This window comes from Hippocampus guttulatus, chromosome 21 (assembly GCF_054856545.1).
Source record: "Hippocampus guttulatus isolate MCC_2025c chromosome 21, RoL_Hgut_1.0, whole genome shotgun sequence".
Classification (NCBI taxonomy): domain Eukaryota; kingdom Metazoa; phylum Chordata; class Actinopteri; order Syngnathiformes; family Syngnathidae; genus Hippocampus; species Hippocampus guttulatus.
The window spans coordinates 12168748-12181802 of record NC_141281.1 but is presented as its reverse complement, the minus strand read 5'-3'; the positions used below and the strand labels follow the sequence as shown (position 1 = coordinate 12181802).

At 43.0% G+C, this 13055-nt stretch overlaps 1 protein-coding gene across 1 annotated transcript in view; it reads right to left on the bottom strand.

Moving 5' to 3' along the window:
* The window catches only part of ptprn2 (protein tyrosine phosphatase receptor type N2), a 121772-nt gene that overhangs the window by 105933 nt on the left and 2784 nt on the right, over positions 1-13055 (bottom strand). The window contains exons 2-8 of the mRNA XM_086102338.1: positions 11288-11338; positions 8547-8660; positions 2567-2811; positions 1740-2118; positions 1293-1577; positions 1134-1177; positions 145-488 (exon numbers count right to left, since the gene is read on the bottom strand). Of these exons, the coding sequence (XP_085958464.1) occupies positions 145-488; positions 1134-1177; positions 1293-1577; positions 1740-2118; positions 2567-2811; positions 8547-8660; positions 11288-11338 (1462 nt within the window). The remainder of the gene's footprint in view (positions 1-144; positions 489-1133; positions 1178-1292; positions 1578-1739; positions 2119-2566; positions 2812-8546; positions 8661-11287; positions 11339-13055) is intronic.

The window sequence follows — 13055 nt, the reverse complement described above, 5'->3', positions numbered from 1 at the left end:
TCAGGCCCGTGACAAAAATCAGTTTGACACCCCTGAACTAAGTATTGCTATTTGTAATTAGAAACAACTAACATTCATTTTTATTTGGGATTAATGTGAAATGTCACCAACTCAAATTCAGAAAGCCCCTCTTTATGTACTCACTCTGAGCCGGTTATGATGTATCCAAAATGTCTGTCTTTCCCTCTGCTGGAAAACTCCTTCAGTCCGACGTGGACTAGCTGAGTTTTCACCTTCATGTCATTGCCGGCAGGTTTGTGCATCCATTTCCCCATCTCGGAGTCTGGCCTCGCCGCGGCGCCAGTCAAGCGTACGGTGGAGCTTTCCCTGGCAGGTGCCGAAATGCCTTTCTCTGCGCCTTGGGACTGCGTGGTCCGGCTCCGGACGCTCTCCAGGCCCACCGCTTTTCCGCCAGGAGCAGGTTGGACTTCAGAGGAGTCGCCAAAATTGTCAAGATAATCAAGGAGCTTGGAGAAAATGGCCGTATGCTGCAATAAATACAAAAAGTCTCAAAATACGCGCGACTGACGTCTACTGCATTTAAAAGTCTTATGTGAGAAAATGTGTATTATTAATTTTAAAAAATCTTATTCTCAAAACAAAAGGTCCTATACTTTTGATTTAAATGTGCTTCTTCTTTTTTTTTAGAATCAATTGGTATTCATTTGAGAATGAAAATGCATGTTTTGAGACAGAAAGGTACATATTTTTCAGGAAAAAAAAAAAAAAAGCATATGCTTAATTTTTTTTTTTTTAATGATGTTTACAATTACAAGCAATGACTATGAGTAACGGTCCAAGGTTTAGTGAGACTGTGAATGACTTTACTTTAATTAAGTCGGCAAAAGCCTGGATGGGTTGAAGCGAAATGTTTTCAGAGAAACCCTGTGACTTTATCAAAAACAGAATGAGCCTTCACCAAACAGTTTCATTGCGATATATGCGGACCGAAAAAGGGTTCATTTAGTGAAAGTCGATCAAGCTTTTGTCTTGCCGTTCCAGGAATTTAGCAACGCATGCGGTCCTGATGTGCTCCCGATCAAGATCATGTGACAAAGTTTCAGTGCGGATATATGCCTCTTCCTGCCCCAAACTAATGCGTCACTTTTGGAGACCAAGCAATTGGAATTCACCTTGTCAACAGGCTCCTTGTTGGCTGCGCCATCTTCTTTTTGGCCTGGAAACAAGTGGGAAAACAGAAGTCTTGAAATCGTGACAAAAAGCTAGTAACCTTGTGTTAGCCACTAGCTCTCTGGCGCCACATACGGGTATATACTGAATGTTCCCCCTACCTTGTCCAAATATCAAAGGGACTTTCGGGTTGACATCCAGTACTTTGCTCGGTTTCACATTCAAAACTCGGTTTGATTCCATTCCAGCTATTAGGTCCCCGTCTCCCTCCGTAACCCGGCCGGTTCCCGGTTCCGGCCGGGTCCCAGGATCCGGTCGCCTCGCCTCGGCTTCTTGCAGAGCTCCGGTGAGGACGTTAGCCAGTTGGTCCAAGTCTTTGCTCATCCAAGGGTCCGTGTTGAAGCTGTGCCCTCCCAAATGCTTGATCATATCCTGGAACAAATGATCTGGGACAGAAGACAAGAAATGGCACGCTGCATTTTTAGGGCGAAAAGTTAGCCTTCGGCATATTGGACTACAGTGTCTATGAACCTTAGCAAGCTGCCGTTAGCCTTTAGCGCATCTGAGAACTTAAGAATCACAATGTTAGCTGTCAAGCAGGTTGTTACCATTCATGAAATTAGGGGGCTTCTTGGCGGTCAGTTGGTTGGACCCGCTCCTGACCAGCAATCCATCCAGATTGAGTTTTGGGGCTTTGGAACCAAAAGCCAAGCGAACCTCATCTGGGGGTGGGCGCACATAGCCGAGGTAGCGGAGCTTCCCTTTGGACCCCGATGGTCCGCCTTCCCTGAAGAGCTGCTCCAAGTGGTTGGAGAGGGTCTTGTAGGGGGCGCTGAGCTGAGGGTGCCTGCCCTCGCCGCTCTGAGAGAAGACCTTGGTGGTGGGGGGTTGGTCCACTCCGTTCTGGAGGCCGTAGACGCCGGTCTCCTTCCAGCCCAACTTTGGTGGACCACGATCCGGAGGACCGTCAACGGTGAGACCTTCATTCTATGTCAGGCCACAACAATAACAGTTTTTAATGGATGGTCGAATGAGAGTGCTCACTTGAGATTGACACTTGTTGTGTCACCAGAAGTGCTGAAATGTTAATATCTGGTCATTTAGTGCTGGAGAGAATGTTTTTTTGTTTAACTATGTTAACAGAATTGCTAGAATTATTTCTTTTGGTTGTCACTTGTTGCTAGGCTGAATTCAATGGGCCGCATATATCGTCAATGTTAAAATGTGGCTATTTCTTACTGGGTCACTTTTTGCTAGGCAGAGTTCATAGTGCAACATGCAACAACAGAAATGCTAGAAATACGTACATTTAATGTTTCGGTTTTTTTCCTTGCCCGATTTTTAGGGCAACACAATTCCTCATAAAGCTCTTTTGTTATTTTGCCTCAGCACAACTATGTATTAAATGTAAAATCCATATTTAACAGCTTCTGACCTGAGTGTTGGCTGCCCCTTGTTGAACTCCAGGCCACAGTGGTGGCGGGAAGTGCAAGCCTTTCAGGAAGCGCTGAAAGTTCTTGCTCAGCTCCGCTTTCGCGGGCCTCGCATTCCTGCCTGCGGTCCCGCTTTTGGACTCGAGGGGCACCTCCGATGCCTCGTGACGGCCGACGGGGCTGCTCCTCAGTTTGGAGAGCTCTCGGGAGATCACCTGCTGTGTGATGTCATCGTGCCACGTAAGACCTGAAGGAGGTCAAAGCAGACCCGTCGTTTTGATCATGCAAATTCATGCGTATAACTATATCACACTATCCAATAAGAAATGAATACATTTTATCAGTGTCTTTGGTCCCGAGTGTAGTTTGTATGACAGGGCCTCTCAGTGTGATGCATTGTTGTGGGCCATCGAGAAATATGTACGTACACACACACACACACACACACACGAGCGTGAGCAGACCATGGCCAGACAGCAAGCTCAGGGAGAGTGTCACAGTGCCAACATCGCCGCTAATTGCCAGCACATAGCTGCAGTACACAACTCCAGAGAGGCAGAGAGGGAACAGTGCCAGGATGCCCAGGACCAGATGGAGCTACCCAAGCGGGGGGAAAAAATGATACCCCAAACATGGCCAACATGCTCAATGAGCCAAAAGGAGGAGAGCAGGGAAATACCGGAGATGGTCAATGATTATGCTTCTTTATCACAGGAGACGTTCGGTGGTTCCACAGTTTTTAGGCTTCATCGTGAATGTTATCGGGTATGTTTGTTTTTTGTAATCACATACCAGTATGGGCTGAAATCCAGGCAGAATATAGTTACACAAATGTTCTTCTTGGTGGCTTTTTTTTCACTGGTTGGTCACTTGTTGCTAGGTAGAATTATTACCGTATTGGCCCGGACATAAGATGGTGTTTTTTGCATTGAAATAAGACTGAAAAAGTGGGGGTCGTCCTATATTCGGGGTCGATACATTATACCCATTCACGACGCTAGATGGCGCCAAATATCATTGGAGCGAATGCTGAACTTGACTCCACAGGCCAAAGTGAACCCCCGTCACGAAGAAGAAAGATAAAAAATAGCAGTAAGAAAGAAAAGAGAAGAAAATAATAGAAGAGATAACAGAAAATGGAGAAACGTAGCGACAATCTGGAGAAAAGTGGGTCGAAGATGAGCCAGGTTAACCGGCAGCTGAGGAGAAGTTATGTCATTTACATTTCAAACACCAGAAGCCATTCATTTACGAATGTGATTGCACTTTAGTTGACATATTTAAATGTTCAGATATTAAGATTTGAATGAGGCAAAATAACATGCTTTTTCTCTCAAATATATTGTTAGAATCATTTGTTTCAGATGTAGTGTCATTATTTTCTGTATAAAAATTAATTTGGTGTTCAAAAAGTCTTTTTTCAAACTTGAGTCTTGAAAAAGAGGGGGTCGTCTTATAATCAGGGCCGTCTTATATTCGGGCCAATGCGGTATTATTATTATTTTATTGTATTTTATTTTTTTAACCAGTCCATTCGTTTGTTGCTAAGTCGAATACAAAGCAAAACATATCAGCAAAATTGCACTTGTTGATCAGCAGAATTATTAGTTATTTATTTTTGCCAGGTGACTTGTTTCAGAGGAGCCCATCCATCCCTTCCGTCAGTTAATTAACGCCTCACCACCAAACGCTGCAGCCTTCAAATAAGTCGAATACGCATGCTGGCCTGCTTTACGTGCGTGAGCCTTTTGAGCATTCCGAGCTTATAAGACACGCCGCTCTCAAACATTCCTCATTCCTCTCATCGGGTGGCTTTTTGAAAATGGTGATTTTAATTAGTTTGGTGTGATTTTTAAGGGCGTGAGCAGAAGAGAGCGTGAATACTTTCATAGTGTGCACAAGCAAAAAAAATAAAAATAAAAGCTGTCATGTAGAAAGTGGAGGAATCTACATTTATTTCAGTCCACCAATGTCATTTAACAAGTGGCAAGGAAAAGAGAGCATTTTAAAAAGACCTGCTTTTGTTTCTGACTTATTAAAAATTCAACATTAATTAAAGCCGTGAGCGGTGACGAAAGGGCACTCCAACCCGCATTTTTAAGGTGGAGCAAAATGATAAAAACTTGCTCACATTCGATGGCATAGTACTCATAAAAGCAACTAGCAAAGGCTATTAGTGGAGGCATTGAAGTGAAACGCAGAAACGTCTCTCTCTCTCTCTCTCAAACACACACACACACACACACACAAATTAAAAGGGAAAACCTGGTTTGCGTGGACCAAACTATGTTGTAAGCGGAAACACTGCAGCGATAATCACTCCCATAAATCAGTCAATACCAGCAAATTATTTGCCACACCTTCGTCAAGAAAAGATTACTTTTCGCCCGCTTCAGCATTGTGAACAACACAGACCATGATGCATTGCGCCGCTGAGCTGATAGGAGCACATGACAATGAAATGATTGGCCAATCCTAATTCTTTGTCGGTGCTGTTTTTAATTACACAAAATATTGTGCTTTTTTTTTTTTTTTAGTTATGAGTTTTTTAACAGCATCGTGAGTTTCGTAAGCTTATTTTATGTCGCTAACCTCCCCACAATATCGGGATAATTATCGTCTCATGACGTTGAGATGATTTTTCCATCCCTCCTGCACCCGAGAGTTAAAAATGCTTTTATAGTCTTTGTTTTCTTTCCCTGCATTCCACACAAATGTGCGCTCCAAATCAAATCTAATTTAAAAGCTGAGAAAAGTAGAACATGGTGCAAAAATGTATAGAAAAGCAACCCAGCAGCTTCCATGATGGTAATATAATATAATATATATATATATACTGTATATATATATATTTCTTTTTTTTTTCAACAAAAGCTCCATTTGTGGCATTTCTGACAGTGCGGCGATGCCTTAAAAGCATCATTATAGTCTTGGTCGGGCTAAAGGGCAAACTAATTTGCATTACAAGCGCCCTGCTTGAGTCATTTCATATTGTAGTCACAGCAGCAACCTTGACAAGGAGCAAACAAACAAATGAACAAAACAACAAAGACGGAAATGATTTTGCTCACACTAAAAGCGGGTTACTTTAAAATGACCCTGATGCCTACGCTCACACTCACGCCAGCTGAATGCTAACATTAAAGCTCGCTCTCCCGGCGCTAAATGCACCGTGCGACATGTACGCTATGTTCATGGTCACGGGCTTGCCTTGACTGATTACATTTTTTTTTTTTAATCAGAGTTTTTCATATTAACAAAACTTCACCCCTCACCCAGCTAACAACTGCTCGCACTTGTATGAATAGGTGACCGCTGTCATCGAGAGAATGAGGCTACCTTGGTGTAAACTCGCAATTGTCAACTCAGATGGATCGTAAATTTTTACTATTAGAAAAAGAAAAAAAACCGGCAGATTGCTGGAAAGGAACAAAGCCCAGAGCAGGATGTCAGTTTCCTTCACTGCATCATTCATCAGGAGTCTGTCTCTGTGGAAGTCTGGATTGCACCCTTACCTGCTCTCCATTGTAATGCTTTTGCTATCCTACCAAAACCAAAAGGTAAGCAGAGCTGCACTGAGATTTGTTGGCTGCTTTACACACAGTGTAGTATGTGAAATTCTGCCTCTTCAAGTTAAAATGCCATTACAGTGAAACTCCTCTAGAACGAAACCTACATGGGCGAAAATACACCGTAACCTACAGTACATGGCGAAAACACCCCCCAAATAATCTTCATGCATTAACACCATTCCCACTTTCCTGCCCCCCATACAATGAAAAAAAAACCCTGTTGCGTTATGCGATATCTTTTTCTCTGCTCTTGCCTCACGACGAGATTCACTACAACGAAGTCTAATCCAACAGCGACCTCGACTGCTTCGTTCGGAAACGGCAACAGCAACCACCACACTGGTTTACACATGCGCATTAGTCCAGGATTTGTTATTGTTAGTTTCTGATGCAGCAAGAACGGTGCATTGCTAAAATTGCTGCAAAACGGACCTTTGGATATCAAGCAGTTAAGACAAGAAGCGCTCTGACGCGGGAAGAGAGGGTAAAAGTGATCAGAATGAAAGATGGAGGAAGCAAAATAAAATATATTATCTAAGAAATTGATGTAAGTGAAAGTGAATGCTGATCGTAAATTTCGCAATTTCTTTCCCTTTTTTCTTTCTACACTGACTATATGAAGTGTCAAATCAGTGGATGCTTATACTTATGCACTATTGGAATTAAAATAAAGAGGACACATACGCTTGTGTGTGCGTGTACACATACGTTTGTGTGTGTCTTTTCATCTGAGATCAAATTTGCAACAGTGAAAAAACCCCTGTTGTGAAAAATGTCTTGCTGCAAACATTGATTTCGTTGTAGAGGAGTTTCACTGTATTTTCTTTTTGGCCGCATGGAGTATTTTTTCAAGTTGAAGCTGTTCACCAAGTCGCAACAAGCTAGCAGGTAAGCCATTGGTCCAGCCAGAATACGGGGTGAGGTATACCGCCACTCATTTGCTTGAGCGAATTTGCTAATATTAGCATTGTGGGAAAAGGGTGCTTTATCTCTTGAACATTGTGGTATTTTGATGCCTCTTCTTCAGCTTTGTTGGACAGAGCTGGAGCCCTATTGATGTGATGAACACACCATTTTGGAGATAAGGGGGATTGTCAATCGATTCCATTGACGTTCCTCACCATTTTTGCACACCCAAGCACAAAACCTCCCCGACAGCACCGCTGAGATGATGCTCTGCCGAATTCTTTTTAAAAAAGTAGGCACCACACGGTGCACTGTGGGGGGAGATAAAACCCAAAGCGATGACATCACCGCCTCAAGGTCGGAGTTTAAACGAAGGGCCCTCCAACGTTTAATTCACTTCATGCCACCCCTCCCCTTTTCACTTTTTTATTCACCCCCCCTTCTCCCGGTTGACTGCTGACTGTTAATGGTTCACGCCTGTTACAAGATATTAAGCTCAGAATGGCCTGCAAAAGCCAATTATGTTTGCACTGAGTAGGTGGGTGGGTGGGGGGGACTTAACCTTCAAATTTGTGGTCGTGTTTGTGTTGAAGGCGTCTACTGCCCCCAGGTGGGTCAGCACAGCAGTTACAGTCTAGTCAGCGTGTACTATGCGACTCATCCATCCATGTATGGTTTGATTGACCCGTTGCGGCTACGTCACGCGATCACGTGAGTGCACCATGACGGGCAGCAAAAGTTAATGACTGCTGAATCAAGGTGGAGGGAAAAAGGAGCGATTTAGCCACTCTATGAGTTATTTTTTGCCCATCTAGCCATGACATCCTCTATTTCAACTGCCGCCTGCTGCGTTCATCGTTTCAATGAAACCACCAGCTTTGCCGGAATTCACAGCGCACGACCTTTATTATTGAGTTTTCATATCCCTTACACTGGAGCTGATTTAAAAGCTTATAAAAGTCTGGACGCATCCCTTTTTTTTTTTTTTTGGTCGCTGGCTGGGTCCCTGGGACGAGATGCTACGCTCACACCAAAGGGACAAGATACATTGTAATGGTGAAGGTAAAACTTCCTTATGATGCTAACTGACATCCACCCCCCCCCCCCCCCCACACACACTCACATGATCCTGTTTGCACCGAGCAACATGTTGTAATTGAGTACAATATATGTACAATGATACTAACCTTGTGAAAAATTAGCACTGCAAATCCTCAAATATTTTGAGGGTAGCCAGTCCTTTCGATTGATTGCTGCTATCCATGGCCGTCTTTTATCTTCATCGGGAGGCATGTGCTAAGAGCCAGGTTTGATTTACACCCCTGTCTATTAGTACATCCGACCGCAAAGCAATGTATGACCATTTTTAGAAGATAATCGCTTCTATAAACAGAGACAGGACTACACGCTTCACAGGTGTTTCAACAGTTTAATATATATATATATAACTCTTGCGTCCATCTTGCTACATGTTAGCATAATTAATTTTCACATGGTGGCATACCTCTGTGAGCCAGTTTCTGCAAGAGCGTCCTGAGGCCCAGCAAACTGGAGAAAGACACAGCGTACGTGTTCAGATCTGCGCCGGCCAGCTGCTGACACCTTCCGAAGACGCCGTCTGCGCACCAGAAGAACAGGACCATGAACAAAATATACAAACAGCAAACAGAGGTGTCCTCGATCTGTGACATTCTATCCCGTTAAGCAGCTCCTTTGCTGATACCAACGACTCTATAAAGAGTTCGGGAAGTGTGTGTGCGTGTGGGTGTGGAATAGGGATGGAGGGGGGGCTACTATGCTAATCTAGCACATCAGGCTGGCTCAATTCGGGTCGCCAGGCAACCAGAGCCAACTGGTTGTTCTGGATGACTGACCGGGACCTCTGGAGTAGGCTGAAATGTAATAAAGATGCATATAATTTCATCCGCTTGACCGGATAGAAATGGCAAAACCCAAAAGTGTAATCAGGCAACAAGCAGCATATCATGCAGTGTGTTTTCGACAGGTGTTCTCAAGATAGCGATGCCAACACAACAAAGCTAATGCTCAGATTTGTGGACATTCTTTTTGCCAATTTCAGCGTCGCACGGCACCAAGCAGCACATCATGCGCTGTCTTGACTATTTTACGCCACTTCCTTTAACCAAGCGTCATTTTTATTGTTGAAGATGATGTAAATGTTCCATATGGAACACTTATGGAAGGCCACACTACTCGTCTGAGCGTACAGAAAGACATTTAATTCGCTCCAAGTCTCTTGTGGCTCTTTGGCTTACTGCTTTTATAAGCCCGAGGCCAGCAGATAAGTGCTACATGTTACCTCCCCCAAGTGCGTGGCCCGGGTCCTTTATAAACAATTAACCAGCTGTGTTGTATTGATTTGGTGGTCACCTCACCCACACTCGGGGCTATTAAAGCCCACGCTGTATGTTCAATACGAATGTCGCGAGCGATGATCAGAGCTTCGGAATCACTTGAGCCGCATCGGAAGCACTTTTGAGACACTGTTAAGGAAAATACCCCATTCACGAACATGTTCAAAATGGACAATAACCGGCATCCGCGCTTTTCGCGGGACAGCGACGATATGTTAGCATACTGACTGTTAGCGTTTTAGCAATCGCCATTAGCGATGATACATCGCTATTGGGCAAGAAAAAAAAATCTCAATTTCTCGACATTTCATCAAATTTCATATGCATGCATGTCAGCATCCCACCAGTTCATCTGTTCATTGGGGAACGAGATATTCCAGAATATTATGACAACATGTTGTTAGCATGCAGGCTGTAAGCATAATAGGCCTTTTAAGATTTTTTTTTTTTCTTTTCTGTATTAACTCAGTCTAATTACTTCCCAGACAAAACAGTCCGATGAGATAAGTGCGGCACTTCATCAATCACACGAACCAGGAGAGGGCTCCGTTTATCTGCACTCGACATCATGGCCTGTCTGGACATATTGATTTGCGCTGCCAATACACCCGTCCAAACATGTCCGAATTTCTCTCCTTTTTTTTTTTTTTTTTTTTACATCATTACATCGCTGTCTCCTTCCCGGCGCATTAGCGTTCACGCTGTAGATAACAGGCTGCAGTGTGTGGGTGGAGTGGCGTCTGGATTTATGGCCCCTAACTGTTTAGCTACTTAAAAAAAAAAAAGAATCCTCCTTCATAACCTCAAAATGATCCAGACATGATTAACAGAGGGACGGATTTAGTCATTGTAGGTGCTTTGACTGTTCAGAATTCATAGAATAGCATCCAATAGAATGGCTTGTCACAGAATGGAATAAAACAGAATAGAATGGAATAAGCTCTGCAAGAGGACACAAAACGTGACGGAAAATTTTTTTGGAGTGAGTCAGTCAGTGAATGAGTATGTCATTGTTTCACTTGTGTTCATAGTTCATTTTATCCTTTCAATAGAGTGCAGATCAATCTTTTGGTGCTGTTGATGCTGTTTTGTAGAAGGAAAAGTCATATCTAAATGTTTGAAATGTCACAAAAGAAAAAAAATAGCCACGCCGTGTTTGAAATGACGCTTGAAATGCAAGCTTTTGCATAAAACGTCTTTTTCTCCGTTTTTTTATTATCCTCAGAGAATGGAAATCTGATGACATACAGCAATTTTCTAATGCTGATGGCTAAAGAAGGAAACAAAAAACAAACGGTTTTTTTCCGTCGAAAGAAAAGAGTTGCGTCCTATTTCTTTTATGACGCTTACGCGTTTATATGGCAATGGAACACAATAATCTGTGGCCCTTGCAAATCAATTGAACTCCAGTCAAACGGCTGAGCTTGAGGGATTCAATGAGTTCATGGAGGCCCGTTGCCATGGAAACCCAAAAGCGATGCTGCACATCAAACATTTAACAGACCTGTTATGTCACCGCCAGTCTGCCTGCCTTCCTTATATAACAATAAGATCTTTTTTTTTTTGTCCCGGGGAGACAAAAGCTTACTTTTATTATGTTGTGAGGCCTTCATGAAAATGTTATTAGAAACTGGGCTGAGAGTAAAGCAGGTTAGCGCTTTGGGGGAAGAAAGTGAAGTGGCACCACCCCCGCGTTTCCCGCGACTCATCACCAACGACGCCGGGTTACCAGGCAACTTAAGCAGACTTAACTATTTCCATAACGGCGTCATAATCAGGTTTTGAATATAATTAAAATACTAAACGATTTGGGGTAACTCGGTATTAACTAGAAAACTAGCCCAAAATATTTTTTCAAAAGTGGACTTACCGTTGACACAGAACTCGTAAGCTTGGCAAAGGTCATCTTCAAACAGGCAACCTGGAAGAAAAAAAAAAAAGGATTCATAAGTTCAAGTAAAGCTAAGCTAATAGTTTTTTTTTTAATCGTAAATGCAATGACAAAAAAAAGTTATCAGATTTCATTTCATGATTTTTGCTTTATTTACGATTTACTGTACTTTTACAAAGATGTTCTCTTCATTTTCTTACATCAATTTTTGCAATTTGTTTTGGAGTGGAAAAAAACTTTTTTCTCCAACTTTTCTGCCGCATCAGGAAGGGAACGTGAGGCAAAAATGAAAAAGTTGGCGAAAGAGGAGTTTCGAACGATAAGAGGAGAGAAAGTGACAAAAGTATTTTCAAAGAAAGTGCACACCACTTTTTTTTCTCCACCTTGTGAGTAGAAATAATGCCCGGTGGGGGTTTTTAAACACGCAATTTGCATTTTGTAGAGCGAAAGGCCTACTTTACCTCCTCATCACTTTTTGCCTTAATTTAACCGAAGAGCGTGTCAGCTCTCAATATTAATTAGGACCTTCCATTAAATCAAGGATCCAGCCGCGCGTCTGCGTATGCACAGCTGATAAAAGCCACATCCTCTTCCCTCCGCCGCTATGGCGGAGATGATTAAAAATCACGCCTTTTAATTAAAAACGTAATCTACATTGATGCAGCTGATTAGCGATGAAGAATACAGGTGGAACAACAATTATCCAGTCTATATCTTAATGAAGCATCCAGACTAAAACAATGTCCACGTGCTGACTGGGCAAATTTTGAAGCATGACAAAAAGTTTTGCAGGAGGCTAGTAAATACAGTGCCGCCAAATGTTGTATTTAAAAAAAAAAAAAAAAGAACATTTCATTCCCGTTGACTTGTATTTCCAGATCAATATTTGTATTTAGGGTGGCCCAGTAGTCGAGTGGTTAGCGCGTCGACCTCACAGTGCAGAGGTGCAGGGTTCAATTCCAGCTCCAGCCTCCATGTGTGGAGTTCGCATGTTCTCCCCGGGCCTGCGTGGGTTTTCTCCGGGTATTCCGGTTTCCTCCCACATTCCAAAAACATGCATGGCACGCTCAAAATTGTCCCGAGGTGCGAGCGTGAGCGCGGACAGTTGTTCGTCTCCAATTGGCTGGCAACCGGTTCAGGGTGGCCCCCGCCTACTGCCCGAAGACGGCTTGGATAGGCTCCGGCAACCCCCGCGAGCCTTGTGAGGATTAAGCGGATCAGAAAATGGATGGATGGATGGATATTTGTATTTACAGAAATGAAAAGTGAAATGAAAATCAAGTATCTCGCCATTCCTCAACTATTTTGTTTCCCCCCCCACCCACATTTTCAGGATATTTATTGGGGTTTGGGGGAGAATTCTATGGGTTTCATTCTAACTACTTTTTCCAAATGCATTTCAATGTGCGTTTATTATATGAGAATTTTGGTTATTCATGAGCGGGGCTGATGCCAAGAATGGGGGGGTCTGACCGTCCAATAACTAAGTGGACCACTTTTGATCAAATCAGTGATTTTTTTTGTTACTCACTGACAGGTGATCAGCTGTAAAATCCTGATCGTTTCAAGCCTAAAAAGCACGCATCTCCAAATTTTACAAGTTGCCCCCGCCCAAAAAAAAAAAACCCAGAGAAGTGGCAAAGTTTCACTGTTCAGTGAAAACGTTCGATCTGCAAGTTTGGAAGTCATCTGTGTTGTGCAATAAAAAGCACGTTGAGGGTGAATATTTGTTTTAGGAAAACACTCA